The sequence below is a fragment of the Lutra lutra genome, chromosome 16 (assembly GCF_902655055.1).
Source record: "Lutra lutra chromosome 16, mLutLut1.2, whole genome shotgun sequence".
NCBI lineage: Eukaryota > Metazoa > Chordata > Mammalia > Carnivora > Mustelidae > Lutra > Lutra lutra.
In genome coordinates, this window is record NC_062293.1 from 19244945 (window position 1) to 19264046 (window position 19102).

Genomic DNA, 19102 nt, shown 5'->3' on the forward strand with positions numbered 1-19102 from the left:
CAATCCATGGTTTTATCGTAGTTTGATATTAGGGTGGGTAAGAGTCCAACTTTTAAGTGCTACTTTTAAAAAACTTGCTTAAACCGTCCCACTAGACAATCTCTAAGGTCCTCTTTGGTTCTCACTCCTATGACTTTATTTCTCAAATGTGCCGGACACTGTGCCCACCTCTGGCTTCCGCTGCTTTAGAAACAGAAGTGATGCTAGAGGAGGTAGTGCCGGGCTGGGTGAAGAGCCAAATGCACAGTGCCAGGAGAGCTGCAGGTCCTTTCTGCCCACGAATGCCCCCCAGACCCGGCTCCCGCCCACCTACCACTCGGGCTGTCTGTTGAAGAGAGCGCTGGAAGGGTGGATGTAGACCACCTGCTGGTCGATCAGTGTCCGGTAGCCCTCCTGTGGGTCTTTCTTGGCAGCGTTCCGGAAGAATCCACTGCAGATGGCCTTTTGCACTCTCACCGTGGACTTGCCACAGGAGACCACATCCAGCTTGTGCCTAGCAGGAGAAGAGATCAAGAGAGGATAAAGATGCGAGACTACTCTGCGGTCAGAGGTTCTATCTTCTGGTGAAGGGATCAAACACCCCCCCACCCACTGTGGGTCCTCAGAGTCTGCGGCTCCCCTCTTTCAGCCCTAAGTGCATCAAAGGGGCAGCTCTACAGTGGGCAAGATGGATGCAGGAAGAGCCAGAGATTCTACCTGATTCAATCTACAATGCTCCGCATGCTTATAAACAAAGCATTTTACAATTACTGAGAAATAAGCTTCTTAGGAACTTTCTGAAGTGATTCTCAGCTGCACCCTTGCCTGGGGAGGAGTACAACAAAGATGGAAAAGTTGGAGGAAAAGGCATGTGGGAGAAGCCTGTAACCTCTCAGGTGCACGGAGAGACAAACAGATAGGATAGTCCACAAAGACACGGGGCAAGTCCCCAGACGTCACCTGTCCATTATGCCTAACATCTGCTTGCGAATATCCTGGGCCCGGCGCAGAGAGCGAGCCTGGATGAAGTTCTCATAGCACCACGGGTTGGAGAACTTGTTGTTCTTCCAGGAGTTGTACACAGCCAGCAGGGTAAGGTGGTCCCCTTCGGTCTGGTGGAACTTGGCTTTCTTCTGGTCGGCGAGGGCTTGTTTATCCTGCCAAGAAGTGGGACAGAGGATCATTTTCTGTCCAACAGCGACTAAGTGAGCACTCGGCAATTGCAGAGCCCTACCCGGCCCCATCAAGTGTCCATATCAAGCACTACGGTGGCAACAGGCCGATGTAACCCAACATCACCACACCCTGTACCTGAACATGAGTCTGAACTCCCTACCTTGGGCCTGTAGAAGACGTTCTGCACCGACAGCATGGACACGATGGTCAGCATCTCCTCGCTGCAGCCCAGATGCACGGACATGATCAGCATTTTGCACAGCATTGGCTCCAGGGGGAATTCTGCCATCTAGAGGGAGAAGTGGAGACTACAGCTGCTGCGAAGCAGAAGAACCACCTGTACTGGCCAGTGGCAGACCCTGAGAGAGCCCAGTGGGCAACAGACCACAGGACCTTTACCTGGGCATGATGATGTGAGCTGCCGGTCTCTATCAGGAAGAATGTTGTTTTCAAATTTCCCAAATAAACCTCAATGAAATGCATGTGACTGAAACATAACTCTTGTTGGGGGTAGATAGGAACTTTGTATACATCTTTCAAAATTAAGCCTAGACTTAATCGTGTATCCCGAAGTAAAACTGACTGTGGATGGAATCCCTTTTGATGTAAAGAAATAATTTTAGGGGCACCTGGGTGGCTCAGCAGGTTAAGCCACTGCCTTCGGCTCAGGTCATAATACCAGATCGAGCCCCACATCCGGCTCTCTGCTCAGCAGGAAGCCTGCTTCCCTCTCTCTCTCTGCCTTCCTCTCTGCCTGCTTGTGATCTCTCTGTCAAATAAATAAAATCTTAAAAAAAAAAAAAAGAAAAGAAATAATTTTAAGTGATAGGGGAAAATCCAGTTTAAAAACAGGCATCTAGAATTCCACTCAAAGTTGACCCAGGGCCTCAGAGTTTGATTTTGCACAGAACATAGCGTCCAAAAGGCTGGCTGCTCTCACGGCAAAAGCACTGTAAGTTCAGTCTGGCTCCTACCCTGCGGCCCAGGCGAGTGAGCAGGCCCTCGTCGTCCAAGGCCCCCAGCGTATACAGCTGCTCCATGGCTGTGATCAAGGTTTCCATTGGAGGCGCATCCATGAAGTCAAAGGACAGCAGGTCATTGATGCCCATGGCCTAAAAGAGAAAGGAAGAAAATGTGTGACGAGAGGGTCAGCCCCACCAGCATTAATGGAGAGGGACAGTCCTTGTCCACTTCTTTCCTGTTTCTTCTGCTGCAGGTAGGAAGTCACCAGTAAGCTTAGCAGTCATCTCCAAGGCTGGGCCACACGAAACACTCAGACTAGTAGAAAGCATCTACTTTCTCCGGAAACTTGAACAACTGCTCCTTCCAGGTAAACGCAAATACAACTCAACACCGAAAAGACAATTTAACTATGGGCAAAGGGAGGTGCCTGGCAGGCTCAATCAGAAGAGCTTGCAACTCTTGATCTCAGGGTGGTGAGTTTAAGCCCAACGCTGGGTGTGGAGATTACTTAAATAAACAAATAAATATATTAAAAAAATAAGTAAATACAGATAAAAATGGGCAGAGGACACGAAGAGACATTTCTCCAAAGAGTATGTTATAAAGATGGCCAAAAAGCACATGAAAATATGCTCAGCAGATCTGGTAATTAGGGATATGCACATCAAAAGCACAGGAAGGGGAAACTGGGTGGCTCAGTCGTTGAGCGTCTGCCTTCGGCTCAGGTCGGGATCCCAGGGTACTGGGATCCAGCCCCGCGTCAGGCTCCCTGCTCAGCGGGAAACCTGCTTCTCCTTCTCCCACTCCCCCTGCTTGTGTTCCCTCTCTTACTATGTCTCTGTCAAATAATATATAAAATCTTTAAAATAAAAAAGCACACGAAGATGCCACTTCACACCCGCTAGGACAGCCACACTAAGGAGGGTTGGCAAAGATGTGGAGAAACAGGGACACTTGTGTTACCAGTGGCAATGTAAACAGGTGATTTCTCGGTGAGTTAAACATACAATCACCCTATGATCCAGCAATTCCACTTCTAGATATGTCCAAAAGAACCAAGAGGAGGAACACAAGCAGATACCTTTGCACTCATTTTCATAGCAGCATTATTCACACCAGCCAGAAGGCAGAAACCACCCGATTATCCACCAACAGATGAAGGGACAAACAAAACACAGTGTATGTACACCAGGAGTATTACTCACCCTTAAAAAGGAAATTCCAACACATGCTATAACAGAATGAACCATGAAAACATGATGCAGAGCAAAAGAGGTCAGACACAAAAGGACAAATGCTGCATGATTCCACTTACATGGAAATTAAGTTCACAGAGACCAGAAAGTGGACTAATGGTCCTTTTAGAAAATGCTTCTAATGGTCACCAGGGGCTGGACGAGAGGAAAAGAGATGGTTCGATGTAACGGGGACAGAGTTTCTGTTTGGAATGATGACAAAGTTCCAGAAATGGACAGTGGTGATGGCTGCATACCCGGGAAAGTTAATGCCACTTAATGCCACTGAACTGTACATCTTAAAAAGGTTGGAAGGGTAGTATATTGCATATTTTACCAAAATTTTTAAAAAAGGATAACACACCAGCTTGTCCTGTCTCTTGCATACATAATTTCTGCTATGCATCAAGGAAGCGCCTTGTGGCAGGTAGCAGGGCTGTGCAGATGACTAAGATACGGTCCTGGCCCTCACAGAGTTCACGACGGTGAGACTCATGGATATGAAACCACAGTAACACAGCGCAATCTGCGTGCTGGACAGAACAGGCCTTCGATGTGTCTGTTAGCTAATCTGATTAATCGAAGAAACAGAAGAGTGATGCACTATTCAAGTATGTATAAGGGAGATGTGGTGGGACCTAAGCCTTCTATTTCTTTCCCCTAAAGTGATTGTGACCATAAACACAGCAGGTGTCCAATAAATGCTTATTGTATGAATAACTACAAGAAATTATGTTAGCAACCAGCAAGCACTGTGGCAAGGGCTTTACCTGTATTATCTCATTTATTTTCACAACAGATACTATTAATAGCCCACTTCTGGCAAGGAGAATATAGAACAGAAGGCTGAGCAGATAAATTTGCCAAGGGCAGAGAGCTCAGAGCTGAAGTTTGAGGCACAGATGCCTCTCTGTTCTCACTCCAGAGACTGGAGCAGGGTTTTTTTGGTCTGAAGCTCTGTTTTAGCCCCTCTTACAGCAGATGAATAATAAATTACAACAGAGCACTCCACACCAGTAGAATGCCAGCGCCCCAGGGCAGCATCCGTGTCAGGGGTGGGGATGCCATCAGCTGGGAAATTATTCATGCAGCTCCCCCTGCCAAAAGAGAATGAGGGTCCTCACTGGGACCGACAAAGGAAGAGCAGTGATTCAGAATGAAAACGCAGCCCCCAGAGGGTCAGTGTGAAACCTGTCCTGATAGTTCCCTTACAAAGTTTTTAGACTGGGAGTTTCACTTCCATTCTAAAAGAAGAGAATAGGATGGGGGTTGAAGGAAGTGTGCCTGTCCATGGTTTGGCACCAATTAGATTTTTCTAATATCCTTTTAGAAAATGCTCCTAAACCCAAAATCTCTTATAACCAAATATCCTGCTGGTTATTATGGTAAGAAAAAAAACGCATGCTCACAGCAGTCATGCCAACTTAGCCTCAGAAGGCAGTGGAGTGGCTGTTATCACAGCCATTTGCATTCCATTCAAAGGGACTGGTTCCGCGAAATTACTGAAGTATTTAACAAGGTTGGTCAAACCGACATTCATTTACGCTGGACACAGGACTGGACTGTTCCACCAGCCCATTCTAACAGGACAGTGATTTCTACCTTGAGTGAGAGCACTGTGCTTGCTAGGTTGGTCCTCTGGATTTCCGGCACGTTGGTGGTCAGCATTTCATCTCTGTAGGCACGTTCGGTGTACAGCCTGTAACACTTCCCTGGGCCTGTTCTCCCAGCTCTGCCAGCTCGCTGCTTTGCCTGAGCCTAGAGGGGCGGGCATATAAAAGTAACATATCTGTTAAACATTGCTCAACAGTTCTACCCAGGAAATCTGCTAAAAGGGGGGCACCGAGCAGCTGGCAAAACCCGAAATGGGGTTTATTTCACTTCCTTTAGGACCATTTCCAAGACTACCAATGCTCTTATCATCCCCTCTCTAAAACTCGGCATGCCAGGAAAGTTTGTTCAAGTGAGGCAAATATTAGCAACATGAATGGAAGAACTACCGTAATTGTAGATTATGTTTGTAGAAATGCACATTCCAAATAGCGTGCCACAAAAGAAAAGAAAAGGTATAACACAATCTGAAAAATACCATCCCCACAGTCGTGACCAAAAATGTAAGTGAACTAAAGAAACGTTATGTTAATCATACCAGTGATGACTCTGCAGCGTGCGCGTGTGTGTGTGTGTGTGCGCGCGCGCGCGCGCGCGCGCACGGATGTGTAGGCTCTGCTTGCAAAGGAATTCTGAGCTCCACTTCATGGCCCAGCATGGAGCCTAATGCAGGGATTGAACTCGGGGAGACCAAGAGTTGGACGCTTAACCCACTGAGCCAGCCAGGAGCCCCTCCCAAATCAGGTTTGAGACTCTCAATAGCAGAAAGAAATGTTCATGCACACAGATGAAAAAGCAAGTTATAGAACAATACTAATTTTGTAAACAAAACAAAAATACTACCAGAAGGAAAAACTAGGAAAAAATGCCCTAAAACTGTGGATAACTCTGATGGTAGGCTTGCAGACTGGTTCTACTGATTTTCATCAAAGATCTGATGTTGGACATTATTATACCTTAATAATCAATAAAATTAAATATTTAAACAAAAAATACACAAAACCATACGCTTAGTAGACCACTAGACTTGCAAACAAGAAACAAACAAAATGATGGGCAGGAAAAGCATCAAAATGATGACAGCTCTGGTACAAGGATTATGAGCAATTCAAAATTTTTTCTCCTCTTTCTCCAAAATAATGTAATACTTCTCTGCACTACTTAGGGGAGAGAGGCATTAATTTTTAAAGTATTTTTGGGGGGGGTGCCTGGGTGGCTCAGTGGGTTAAGCCTCTGCCTTCAGCTCAGGTCATGATCTCAGGGTCCTGGGATCAAGCCCCACATCGGGCTCTCTGCTCAGCGGGGAGCCTGCTTCCCCCTCTCTCCCCCTACTGCCTCTCTGCCTACTTGTGATCTGTCAAATAAACAAATAAGATCTTTTTTAAAAAAAGTGTTTTTTGGGGGTGCCTGGGTAGCTCTGTTGTTAACGTCTGCCTTTGGCTTGGGTCATGATCCCAGCGTCCTGGGATTGAGCCCTATATCAGGCTCCCTGCTCAGTGGGGAGCCTGTTCCTCTCTCTCCAGCTCTCCCGTGCTTATGTTCCCTCTCTCACTCTCTCTCTGTCATAAATAAAATCTTTAAAAAATTAAATAAAAATTTAAAAAAATAATAACTAAATAATAAATAATAAAGCATTTATGTGTTTTTCTAAGTAATCGCTACACTCAGTGTGGGGCTCGAACTCATGGCCCTGAGAGCACGAGTCACATCCAACTGGGCCAGCCAGGTGCCCTGAGGGGCGCTAATTTTTACGTTAAAAAAATATACGTAGGTTTATTTATTATTATTTAGCCATAGGTTGCTAGGAAACAGTGACTCGCAATCTGAAGAGGGCCATTTGGTGACAAAACCATCTGTCTTACAAATGGCACCAGAATTTTACAAACTCCTATTCCAGCCCCAAACCAAAGGATAGAGTATGAAAAGTCACGAAGCACTGAAAGGCAGGAAGAAATCGCATACTGTACGGCATTCTACAGAGAGGACACACATAGCTAACTTCTCAACCACTGCAGGCTGCCCGCACCACCCCGAGACAGGGCACAGAGCATACACACAGTGGCCAGACCGCCCCCGTTCAAATCCTGGCTCCACCCACTGTGTGACCTTAGGCAAGTCACTTAACCCCTCTGTGCCTCCTTCTCATCTGTGCAATGAGAGTACAAACAACATCTATCACTAAGGACGGATGCGACGATGCAGTGAGCTCATGTACATGCAAGTACCTCGTGCCTGGTTCTTAGTAAGCACTCTGCAGACGGGAGCTAGCATTCCTTAAGGTTCAAAATGACAACAGCCTTTGGATTTCTATGCATGACGAAAAGTCACACATCCCTCTTATAGAACATCAAGATAATATGTAAAAGCATAAGGAGGAAAAATGCACTTCAAACCCAACACAGGAACCAGCAGCTCCACCGACAAGCCCAACTCTACTGTGCTGACTACACCCCGACAAGCCCAACTCTACTGTGCTGACTACACCCCGTACACAAGCACACACCATTTATTTTTAAACAAAAGTTGGAGTCTACATGCTATGTTTCAGCTCACTTTTTTCAAATAATATATCATAATTATATGCTGATGTCATTAAACATAGATGCGCACCACCACATTAACACCACAAGACATTCTACGGCAGGGATATGCCATATTTTATTAAACAGCTTCCCTTTTGGAGTTCATTTAGAATTTTCCCAGGTTTCCTTTCATATAAATAATGCTTCGGTGAACATCCTTTTTCCCTTACCTTCAGATGTGTGCTTACTATAAACTTTCAGATGTATTCCTGCAAGTGGAACCATTACATTCAAAAGATGACCTTTTATTTTTTTTTTTTTAAAGATTTTATTTATTTATTTGACAGACAGAGATCACAAGTAGGCAGAGAGCCAGGCAGAGAGAGAGGAAGGGAAGCAGGCTCCCTGCTGAGCAGAGAGCCCGATGTGGGGCTCGATCCCAGGACCCTGGGATCATGACCTGAGCCGAAGGCAGAGGCTTTAACCCACTGAGCCACCCAGGTGCCCCAAAAAATGACCTTTTAAATGTTTGATGCCTTGTAGCCAAAACGCCCTCAAAAAAGCTGATCAGGTTTTTCTATTTTTTTTTTTAAAGATTTTATTTATTTGTCAGAGAGAGAGAGAGAGAAAGAGAGCGAGCACAGGCAGACAGAGTGGCAGACAGAGGCAGAGGGAGAAGCAGGCTCCCCACAGAACAAGGAGCCCGATGTGGGACTCGATCCCAGGACGCTGGCATCATGACCTGAGCCGAAGGCAGCTGCTTAACCAACTGAGCCACCCAGGCGTCCCTGGGTTTTTCATTTTTAAATATAATTTGGGCAGGAGATTATTCCACAATTACCAAAGAAATACAGTAACATCTCATGAATTATTACTATCTCAGATGTCTGTGGCTAAGTACAGCATTTTTAAAAATATGCCCTTATGGGATCCTGGGTGGCTCAGCAGGTTAAACGTCCGCCTTTGGCTCAGGTCATGATCCCAGAGTCTTGGGATCAGACCCACGTCAGGCTCTCTGCTCAGCAGGGAGTCTGCTTCTGCTTTTCCCTCTTCCTCCATCCCTTCCCCTTCCCCCTGCTTGTGTGTACACGGGTGCGTGCACTCTCTCTAAAATAAATAAAATCTTTAAAAAAAAAAAGTATCTCTTTAAAAAAAAAAAAACAATAAAGTTCAAAATATAAAACCAAGCCCTAGTTAGGATTTTTAGGACAGCTGTGGGTAGAAGCTTCCATACCTGAGAAATCGGAGTGACCACGAGCTGGTCGATGCCGGTCTTGGAATTGTAAACTTTCTGCTTCACAAATCCAGGGTCCACCACGTAGTAGATGCCATCAATAGTCAGTGAGGTCTCTGCAATGTTGGTGGCAATCACGACCTGCAGATAAGAGGGACACCGCTGGATTGAGCTGCCCAGGCACAGCCCTGAGGTGTGAATCAGGACATCGGACCTCATGCCACTCTCTGCCTCTCTATGTGATTACACAGCACTTAATCTGTTTGGCCTCAAATGGGTGGAAGGGGAGGTGCCTTCATCTTAAAGGTCAAGTTGGGAACGGGTGGTACCTGAAAGGAGAAGGGGAACACGAAAAAGCAAAGGCCAATCAAAGCCAATTTCATTTGATGCAAATGGCTACATATCTCATTTTCTAGATCCAATGTTGATTACTACAATTTTAATTTTCTTGCACCCTGGGAAAGCAGAGATTTCCTGGCATCACATGTGCCAGTGCAAAATGAGATTTTTCTTCCCCCATGGGGACATCTGGACTACAAAATGGGCTGTTTGTGTATGTGGAACGAGAGATTTTTTTTTTTTCTTCTGATCATAAAATGAATGAGGCGGCAGAGGAATTTCATGGTTTGTGTGTGTGCAGCCGTATGTGTGATCTGGAAGATTATTGGTCTCGGCTTGGCACTGCCACTGTTCTTCCACCCAGAGGTTCAGCTAATAAAACACAATTGCTTGGAAAAATCATTGCGAGGAAGCACCACAACATTCCACATTGTGCCAGCATCTCACTGGCTCTGAAAGGCTTCCACCTGCCACTGAGCTGCAGAGCCCTTCTGAAAAGAAGTCCATGGGGCGTCCGGGTGGCTCAGTCGGCTCAGTGTCTGCCTTCGGCTCAGGTTATGATCTCTGGGTCCTGGGATCAAGCCCCACATCAGGCTCTCTGCTCTGCAGGGAGTCTGCTTCTCCCTCTCACTCTCCCTCTGTGCACTCTTCTCTCTCTCTCAAACGTTATCTTTAAAAAATATTTTTAGGGGCGCCTGGGTGGCTCAGTGGGTTGGGCCGCTGCCTTCGGCTCGGGTCATGATCCCAGGTCCTGGGTTCAAGCCCCGCATCGGGCTTTCTGCTCAGCGGGGAGTCTGCTTCCTCCTCTCTCTCTGCCTGCCTCTCTGCCTACTTGTGATTTCTGTCAAATAAATAAATAAAATCTTTAAAAAAAAAATATATATATATATATATATATATTTTTTTTTAAAAGGGGCACCTGAGTGGCTCAGTGGGTTAAGCCTCTGTCTTCCACTCAGGTCATGATCTCAGGGTCCTGGGATCAAGCCCCGAGTCAGGCTCTCTGCTCAGCAGGGAGCATGCTTCCCTCTCTCTCTCTCTGCCTGCCTCTCTGCCTACTTGTGGTCTCTCTCTGACTTGTGGTCAAATAAATAAATAAATAAAAATATTTAAAAAAAATTTTTTTTTTTTTTTTTAAGAGTAAGTCCAATCATCAGGAACAGAACAGAGGAGGAATCACTATCTTTCCCCTCCCCAGGCACCCTCTTCCATCAGCTGTCCAAGCCAGAAAGCTGGGAGTCATTGCTGACTTCTCCCTGCACTTCCTCCCCACACCTCCAGGCACCCATTACGGCATCCATTCTAATGATTCAGTGTGATTCGAATCCATCTGTCTTGCATTCCTAGATATGTACTCAAGAGAAATGAAAACATATGTCCGCACAGAAACTTGTAAACAAATGCTCATGGCGGCATTATTCATAATAGCTAAAATGTGGAAACAACCTGAATATCCAAAAACTGGTGAATGGAAAAACAAAAATGCGGTACATCCACATTCTGGATGCAGACTATCACTCTACGACAGAATATTGTGCAGCAATTAAAAAAAATGAGTACTGGACACATGCTACAACGTGGATGAAACTTGGAAACATACTAAGTGAAAGAAACCCAGTCACCAGAAACCTCTTATTATATGACCCCATTCTATGAACTGTCCAGAATAATCAAATCCAGAAATACAGAAAGCAGATTAGTGGTTTCCAGGGGCTAAGCAGAGGGGTGAGGGGGGGTGATTGTTAAGGGGTACCGGGTTTCATTTAGAGTCATGAAATTATTCTAAAATTAACTCTAGTGATCAACAGTTATGATTAATTACCATCAGTAATGGCAATTAATGATCAAACGATTCTGTGAAAAGCCACTAAATTTTATGTTTTAAAAGCTTGAATTGTATGGTATGTAAATTGTATCTCAGGAAGGCTGTTATTTTAAAAAGCCCATCTGTCTCCTCTCACTGTCTCCTACGCACACCCACACAGTGAGTTCCAGCTGCTAGAAGGACGCAGCCCCCTGAGATGGCCACACTTTCTTGTCCCAAGGCTATCACAGACTGTCCTCTCAGAATGCTTGTCCTCCTGCCCTTCCCGGCTAGAGGAACAGCCACACGCTCTTCAGGATGAGCCTAGGTCCTTATTTCCTCTAAGAATTCTGGGCAAGGGCCTCCCCCTTGGGGTATCCACAGCCCCAGCAGCTCTTTCACACCATACGTTCAAGGCCTGTCTACTGCTGGGTGCCCCACAGCAGAGAGGCCTGGACTCACACCGCAGCCCTGGTGCACACCCTAAAGCCTGGCAGAGGCTCAAAAATACTTGTCGAATACAGGAGAAGATGAGGAGCTAAGGCCACATACAAGATCCTTATTCCTTAACAAACTGGTCTGTTTTCTAAGACATAAAAAAATCAAAGCTTACGTGCACCTTAGGCAATCCCCATCAGGGCCAGGTGCATAGGCCACGTGGTTCGGGCACACAGGAGCTTCGCCTCTGCCTGCTGTTACCTTTCTGCTGCCAGGCGGAGCCGGGTCAAAGATTCGGGTCTGCATCTCACTGGGAAGAGCAGAGTACACTGGCAGGATGATCAGCTCTGGAACATCCGGTCCCAGGGACTTCATTCTTTCATAGAGGATCTCACACGCGGTGTCGATCTCCTCCTGACCAGTCAGGAAGACCAGGATATCACCTAAGAAGAAACCATTGACTTCCTGTGTGTGTGCTCCACAGAAAAGACAGACATGAAAAGAACGCCAAATGATAGAAGATACACTCCTCCTCTGACCTCTAACAAACCAAGAGGTTTTCATCCGTCCATGTTTATTCTGGTTTTTCATTTTTAGTGTGTTCTTATTTTTAATATTTAATTTTTAAAAAATTTTGTGTCTATATTTATTTGTGTGTGTGTGTATGTCTATGTTTAAACAGATGCATTTAAACCCTGCAGGCCGGGCGCCTGGGTGGCTCAGAGGGTTAAGCCTCTGCCTTCAGCTCGGATCATGATCTCCGGGTCCTGGGATCGAATCCCTCAGCGGGCTCTCTGCTCAGCGGAGAGCCGCTTCCCCCTCTCTCTCTCTGCCTGCCTCTCTGCCTACTTGTGATTTCTCTGTGTGTCAAATAAGTAAATAAAATCTTTAAGAAAAATAAAAATTAAAAAACAAATAAATAAATAAACCCTGAGGGCCATTATTTATACCTCTACCGCCCCTTCAAACATATAAGGCATTGGCTTAGAGAGAGACTGATATTTAAAAGACATTGTTTTATACGATGAGAGAAAATTGACCCACGTCGGGACTTCTGGCCTAAGAGGGGAAAATGCTCTTTCCTCCCACCTGGTGGTTCTGTTAAGTGGATCTGCATGACAGTGATCAAGCTGGCGTCCAGATAATCTGTCTCCGGTTCCTTCGTGTACAGTATCTCCACCGGGTATGTTCGACCAGGGATGGTGAAGATGGGCGCTTCGTAGAAGTACTGAGAAAACTTCACTGCATCCAGTGTGGCTGAGGTGACAATCAGCTTCATGTCCTGCCGTTTCTGAACCGTCTAAAGGGAAATGCAACGTGGCTAAGAAGAACTAAAGCAAAAAGGCACAGGGACTCAAACCTGATTCCCAGAACTGAGTCCCTGACAGGTGGAAGGGTCACCAAAGAGCACCTAGCTACCTTCTTCAACAACCCGAAGAGCACGTCCGTGTGAATGGTTCTCTCGTGCGCCTCGTCCAACATGATGATCGCGTACTGTGTGAGGTCAGGGTCAATCAGGCACTCTCGGAGCAACATCCCATCTGTCATGTACTTGATCACTGTCTCTGGGCTGGTGCAGTCCTCAAATCGAATGGTGTAGCCCACCTAAAGCAGAAACAAAGCTGAAAACCTGAGACACAAACCTCCCCTTTCTGCAATCACCAGGCAAGACTTCAGCCCAGTGAGAATGTTCCCTGCAATCTTAATAGGTAAGAATTCAACCAAGACATGCAGTGACTTCCTCACAGTAAAATCTGCCTTGGATTTGACCCTGAACAGATCAATGATGACCATGAGAACCCTCTTCCCCACAGGAGAAACATGAAGGAAGACAGTACCATTCCCATTTCACAGAGAGAGATCTGGGCCTGTACACTCTCTTCAGGCATTTCCAGAACAGCTTCACTACCCACTTACCTCTTGGCCCAAGCAACAACCAAACTCCTCTGACACTCTTTTGGCCACTGACATGGCTGCTACTCTTCTGGGTTGGGTACATCCAATCTTGCCCCGGGACGTGTAGCCTGCCTCCGCCAGGTACTGGGTGATCTGTGTTGTCTTCCCAGATCCTGTCTCTCCAATAACTATCAGGATTTGATTGTCATGGACAGCCTGAAAGCAACAGAATATAAATACAGTCATTAAAATTTCCCACACATTACTCTGGAGGAAAATAATCAATGTTTACATTCTAGCACTAAAGAAGAAAAAGGGGATATGATAATAGACATATGATAGGATTATAACCAGAGTCTAAAGTTATGCATAGAAAAAAATATCAATGGTGATTTTCTATGGTAATGCTCTTTCTTACTTGAACTACATGTATAACTTAAAAACTTGAAACTTTATGGATATTCTTTTTTTAACTGATTCAACTCTACTTATTAAAATTTTATTGGTTTTCTTAAATTCATAAGAACATAACGGTTGAGGCTAAAACCATAAACTACCACCCAGATATCCCTGATTTTACATATTTATTTTTAAGTATTATACACATACAGTTGAAGAATTCAACAGTAAATAAAAAAGGTATATAAAATGTTCCAGGGGCACCTGGGTGGCTTAGTGGGTTAAGCATCTGCCTTCCACTCGGGTCATGATCCTGGGGTTCTGGGATCGAGCCCCAAAATGGGGTCCCCACTCACTGCCACTGCCAAAACTCCAATACCTTAGCCCAGAAGTCTTATTTCTACACCATTTATAACAGTAAAGGACGGCCATCAACCTGTATGTCTATTAATACAGGATGAGTTGGGGCGTCTGGGTGGCTCAGTTGTTAAGTGTCTGCCTTCGGCTCAGGTCATGATCCCAGCGTCCTGGGATCGAGCCCTGCATCGAGCTTCCTGCTCAGTGGGAAGCCTGCTTCTGCCTCTCCCATTCCCCCTGCTATGTTCCCTCTCTCACTGTGTCTCTCTCTGTCAAATAAATAGATAAAATCTTAAAAAAAAGAAAATACAGGACAAGTTAAATAAGCCAGAGCACATCCACAAAAAAAAAAAAAAAAAAAAAAAAAAAAGAAAAAAAAATTTTTCTGAGCTTATCATGATTATCATGAAGGGGAAAAAGCAAGATGCAGAACATATGCACCGTATGCTGCCACCTAGAAACAGAGAGCAGACATAAAACATAGAGTATTCATGCATGTACTTATGTATTTGTACTTGCTTGTGTATGTTTGAGATAACACCAAAAGGATTCATTAGGAACCAGTAAACTCGGCTGCCCAGGGAGTTTGCTGGTCTTCAAATCCAATCTCCAAAAAAATGGAAAAAAGTTCCCCTAGCAAAGTCTTGCCCAAATGGGATCCCTGGCTATGCATCCCCGGCTATGCATCCCCATCTCTCTTACTGGCCGGGAACGCTGCTCTGCGCCACACAACACTCAGAACCATTCCAGAGGCCCCTCGTTCAAACAGGTTTATTTCCTCATTAGGAAAAAGAAAAACGCAGGGGCGCCTGGCTGGCTCAGTCAGCAGAACATGCAACTCTTTTTTTTTTTTTTTTTAAGATTTTTTATTTATTTATTTGACAGACAGAGATCACAAGTAGGCAGAGAGGCAGACAGAGAGAGAGGAGAAAGCAGGCTCCCTGCTGAGCAGAGAGCCCGATGCGGGGCTTGATCCCAGGACCCTGGGATCATGACCTGAGCCGAAGGCAGAGGCTTTAACCCACTGAGCCACCCAGGCACCCAGAACATGCAACTCTTAATCTCGGGGTCATGAGTTCAAGCCCCATACTGGTGTAGAGATTACATAAATAAATCTAAAAAAATGTACAGACTAATGAATATATATATTGCATATGTATATATATAATATAATATGTATGTGTATATATGTATGTATGTAATGTATATGTGTATATATGTACATATATATACACATATGTATATATGTGTATATATATAATATAATAAATATTTTATATGCACGTGTGTGTGTGTGTAAAGTTTTTTAGAGTACTTGGGTGTGTTGTTTTTTCCTATCCTCTTTAGAAAAGCCACCTCAAATGTACACATTTCCATCCAACTAATTTCAATTCAAACACGTCCTCCTTCTTTTTGAAAACCTCGCTACTCCCGCACCGACATATCATAAAGGGGCTTCTCACCTGGACCAGCTGCTCCTTCAGTTTGTAGATGGGCAAGCTCTCTCTCTGCTCAATGATTGACATCTGGGTTTTCTTCCCATAAGAAGCTTTGTTGCCCCCAAAGGCATGCTTCTTCCACTCAGGAATGTCATTGGGCATCATCCCAATACCCCTCATATTGGCGGCAATCTGCCTGCCTTCCGCTGCAAGGGAAGACACACGACTTAGTATCATCCTCAAGCTACCCCGGTGCCCCCGCTCCCAACATTCAACAAATCCCATTTCTCCAGTGGATCCCTCCTGTCTGCTACCCCTGTGCTCAAGCCACCATCCTCTCCCGTTAGAAAAGTCTGCTAGATCACCTCAGGTGTCTACACTCAGCCCATCTGATCCATTCTGCTGGGCAGCAACAATCCCTTGGCAATGCAACTCTGATCACGCCCTTTCCCCGTTTAGACCCAGCAGCACCTGCCAGTGGACTCTAGAATTGCGCCCCAATTCCTAAGTCCTGGCCGCCCCACCTCACATCCCCAGCCCAGGCTACTCCTCACCCTGGGACACACGCCCCAAGCCCACCTCATCCCCTCTGACAGACACAGTCCTATTTATCCTCAGGTCTCAACTTTCTCAGGGAAGTGACCCACATCACCTGTACTTCACACAGCAGTGGTCGTGATATGGTTAGTTAGCTGGTAACTGTGATTAATCTTCATTGTCCCCACTAAACTGTAAGCCTTGTGAGAGAAGGGATTATGTCTGCTTACTTCACAGCGTACCTCAAGCTCCCCAGTTGCCTCACACGAATAAGACTCTATCTGGCAGTTACTTAACATTGACTACACAAACAATTATGTGAAAAAAGAAGCTTCAAAGCTGTATTATCTTTAATATAGAAAATTCTTGGGGCACCTGGCTGGCTCAGTTGGCAAAGTGTGCGACTCTTGATTTTAGGTTTGTGAGTTCAAACCCCACATTGGGTATGGAGACTGCTTAGAAATAAAATACTTGGGGCACCTGAGTGGCTCAGTTGTTAAGCATCTGTCTTCAGTTCAGGCCATCATCCCAGGGTCCTGGGACCAAGCCCCTGCATTGGGCTCCCTGCTCAGCAGGAAGCCTGCTTCTCCCTTTCCCACTCCCCCTGCTTGTGTTCCCTCTCTTGCTGTGTCTGTCAAAAAAATTAACAAAATCTTTAAAAAAAAATCATAAAATCACAAAATAAAATACTTTAAAAAAAAAAGTTTTGTCTTTTCCATAAGCTCTACGCCCAATGGGGGCTGAGATCAAGAGTTGGATGCTTAACCCACTGAAGGATCGGATTATTTCTGAACAGTCCACATGCCCCTCCCAGGGTCTTACCATCAGGCAGAGGATCAACCCAGTGTTTGTTGAGCCCCATGGGAATAGAATCCATCTCCGCTTCCCTCTGGGCCTGCTTGAGTTCCCGTCTTTCTTTGGCTAAGGCACTTTGCATCATTGCTGCTTGGGAGAGGGAACCATCCGGGTTCTAATGCACCAGAGAACAAACAGCATCACAGTAAGAACTCAGCATGCAGTAAATATCCGGGAAATAAAATGTAGAGGTTAAGCCCCCGAACCCAAGAAGGACATTCATCTCAATGTACCAGACTACACTGGAAGAACTGGGGCTGTTGGCTTGAAGATAAGAACCCCAAGAGAGATGGGACACACAGGAGGGGTAAGACTTCTTCTGTATTTACAGAATGTGGAACTAAAATTAGGACTAACATGGCCGTCTTGGTAAGAGACATTTCAGCTTCTAAAGAAGAGCTAATGATCAGATCCCTCTGAAGATGGGAGTGGATCTCCTTAAGGGCTGGCAAATTCCGTCACCAAAACGTCAAGTAGACAGAAAACCACAGAGGAGGAATTGCTGCAAAGGCTATGTGAACAAATTACTGGGCTGGGCTGGAAGATCTTTAAAATATCCTTTTCCAAACCTAAAAACATATCATAACTTTCCATGAGTTCTTCTCTTCACAGCCCTGCCACCCGCAGCACTCAGCGCTATAGCTTTCTACTGAGGGCCCGCCCCAACTGGTCACGTGAGCCCTTCAAAACTGCCTTGGAATCTGCAAGGGCAAAGGCAGTAATAGTAGATCAACCACTCCTATTTCCTCCTTTGTTCCCAAAACAGAGCAGAATGAGAGCAAAAGAAGCAAAAAGGCCAAAGTAACAAAGCCAAATCAATCACCGTTTAAAACAAAAACATTCTAGACCCTGACCAACAGTCAATAATACTATCTTCAGCCTAACTTCTGCTTCTGCATATGTAATAGACTGCTCTGAGAAACTAACTGAACAGTTACATCAAGAAAAGAAATTCGCTCGGCACACCCAGGTTAGAGGCCCAGCATTTCTCACCTTAACGATTTTAATAGGGCTCATGTCCATGCTTTGCTTGGTGTGCCCTCTCAAGAATGGAGGCTCTTCCTCAACCAGTTCGATCTCAAGATCTTCATCTAAAAATCCCCCCAAAAGAAAAATTAAGAAAAAAAAAAAAAAGGAGAGAGAGAGAAATAATCAATCATTTTTACCAAAACAAATGATTTCCTTGGGCACCAGTGATCTTTAACAAAGACAGCTCACAAGGTCAAAAAGATAGCAATTCAAGTGAAACTCTAACAGAAAGGGCTGTTTCCCCTGCCCCCAGGTACTTCTGGCATTTATACTCCAACAGAAGAACTAATCAGAGAAGCTACTTTCAAAAGAAATTAAGGGGCCCTTGGGTGGCTCAGTGGGTTAAGCCTCTGCCTTCGGCTCAGGTCATGATCTCAGGGTCCTGGGATCAAGCCCTGCATTGAGCTCTCTGCTCAGCGGGAAGCCTGCTTCCTCCTCTCTCTCTCTGCCTCTCTGCCTACTTGTGATCTCTGTCAAATAAATAAGTATTTTTTTTAAAAAATCATCATAGATAAATATAAAAAGAATTAAAAAAAAAGGAAAAAGTTCAAACCAACTAAATAAGGCAGTGGTTAGGGACAGATACATAGATAGAAAAATGCTAAAAAAAAAAAAAGGGGGGGGGCAGGGAAATAATTAACACAAAATTTAGGACGGTGGTTATCCAGCAGAGCAAAAAAGAGCATCTAACCAGTGGGGGACATGTAAGGATTTCAAAGGTGCAGGTAAAATTCTATGTAACCTGGGTAGTTAAGTATATAGTGTTTACTTATTACCGTTACATAAATTTATGTCCCACTGTTGAATTTCACAATTTTTAAAAAACTGTTAATAAGCTGAGTTGAAAGTTATTTCCATGGCAACTCAGAGGTAGTCTAATTGGACTCACAATTTTCAGAACAATTACTAAGACTATCAGATGAAATTTACTACGGAAAATGTAATACAACTTTTTATAGCCTGAACATGTGTCATAGGGGCGCCTGGGTAGCTCAGTTGGTTGTGTCTAACTCTTGGTTTTGGTCCAAGTCATGATTTCAGGTCATGAGATTGAGCCCCGATTTGGTCTCAATCTCTGTGCTCAGCAGGTCTGCCTTAGATCCTCTCTCTCCCTCTCCCTCTGCCCCTCCCCCAACCGGCTTGGTGCGTGTCCGTTCTTCACTCCCTCTCTAAATAAAATCTTTTTTTAAAAAGTATCATCACCAAAAAGTACAATATATAAATGTCTGTCAGAAAAACGCATTTTCTGCTTCCATCCTGGGGGGATGCAGGGATGAGAACCACTCTGG

At 45.0% G+C, this 19102-nt stretch overlaps 1 protein-coding gene across 1 annotated transcript in view; it reads right to left on the reverse strand.

Annotated features, from left to right (window-relative positions):
• DHX8 (DEAH-box helicase 8) overlaps positions 1-19102 on the reverse strand; it is a 30878-nt gene that overhangs the window by 1095 nt on the left and 10681 nt on the right. Inside the window, exons 10-22 of the mRNA XM_047707819.1 lie at positions 17778-17875; positions 16752-16899; positions 15417-15598; positions 13219-13413; positions 12721-12906; positions 12391-12601; positions 11563-11744; positions 8721-8861; positions 4956-5111; positions 2130-2267; positions 1316-1444; positions 940-1136; positions 314-493 (exon numbers count right to left, since the gene is read on the reverse strand). Coding sequence (XP_047563775.1) covers positions 314-493; positions 940-1136; positions 1316-1444; positions 2130-2267; positions 4956-5111; positions 8721-8861; positions 11563-11744; positions 12391-12601; positions 12721-12906; positions 13219-13413; positions 15417-15598; positions 16752-16899; positions 17778-17875 — 2143 coding nt within the window. The remainder of the gene's footprint in view (positions 1-313; positions 494-939; positions 1137-1315; positions 1445-2129; positions 2268-4955; positions 5112-8720; positions 8862-11562; positions 11745-12390; positions 12602-12720; positions 12907-13218; positions 13414-15416; positions 15599-16751; positions 16900-17777; positions 17876-19102) is intronic.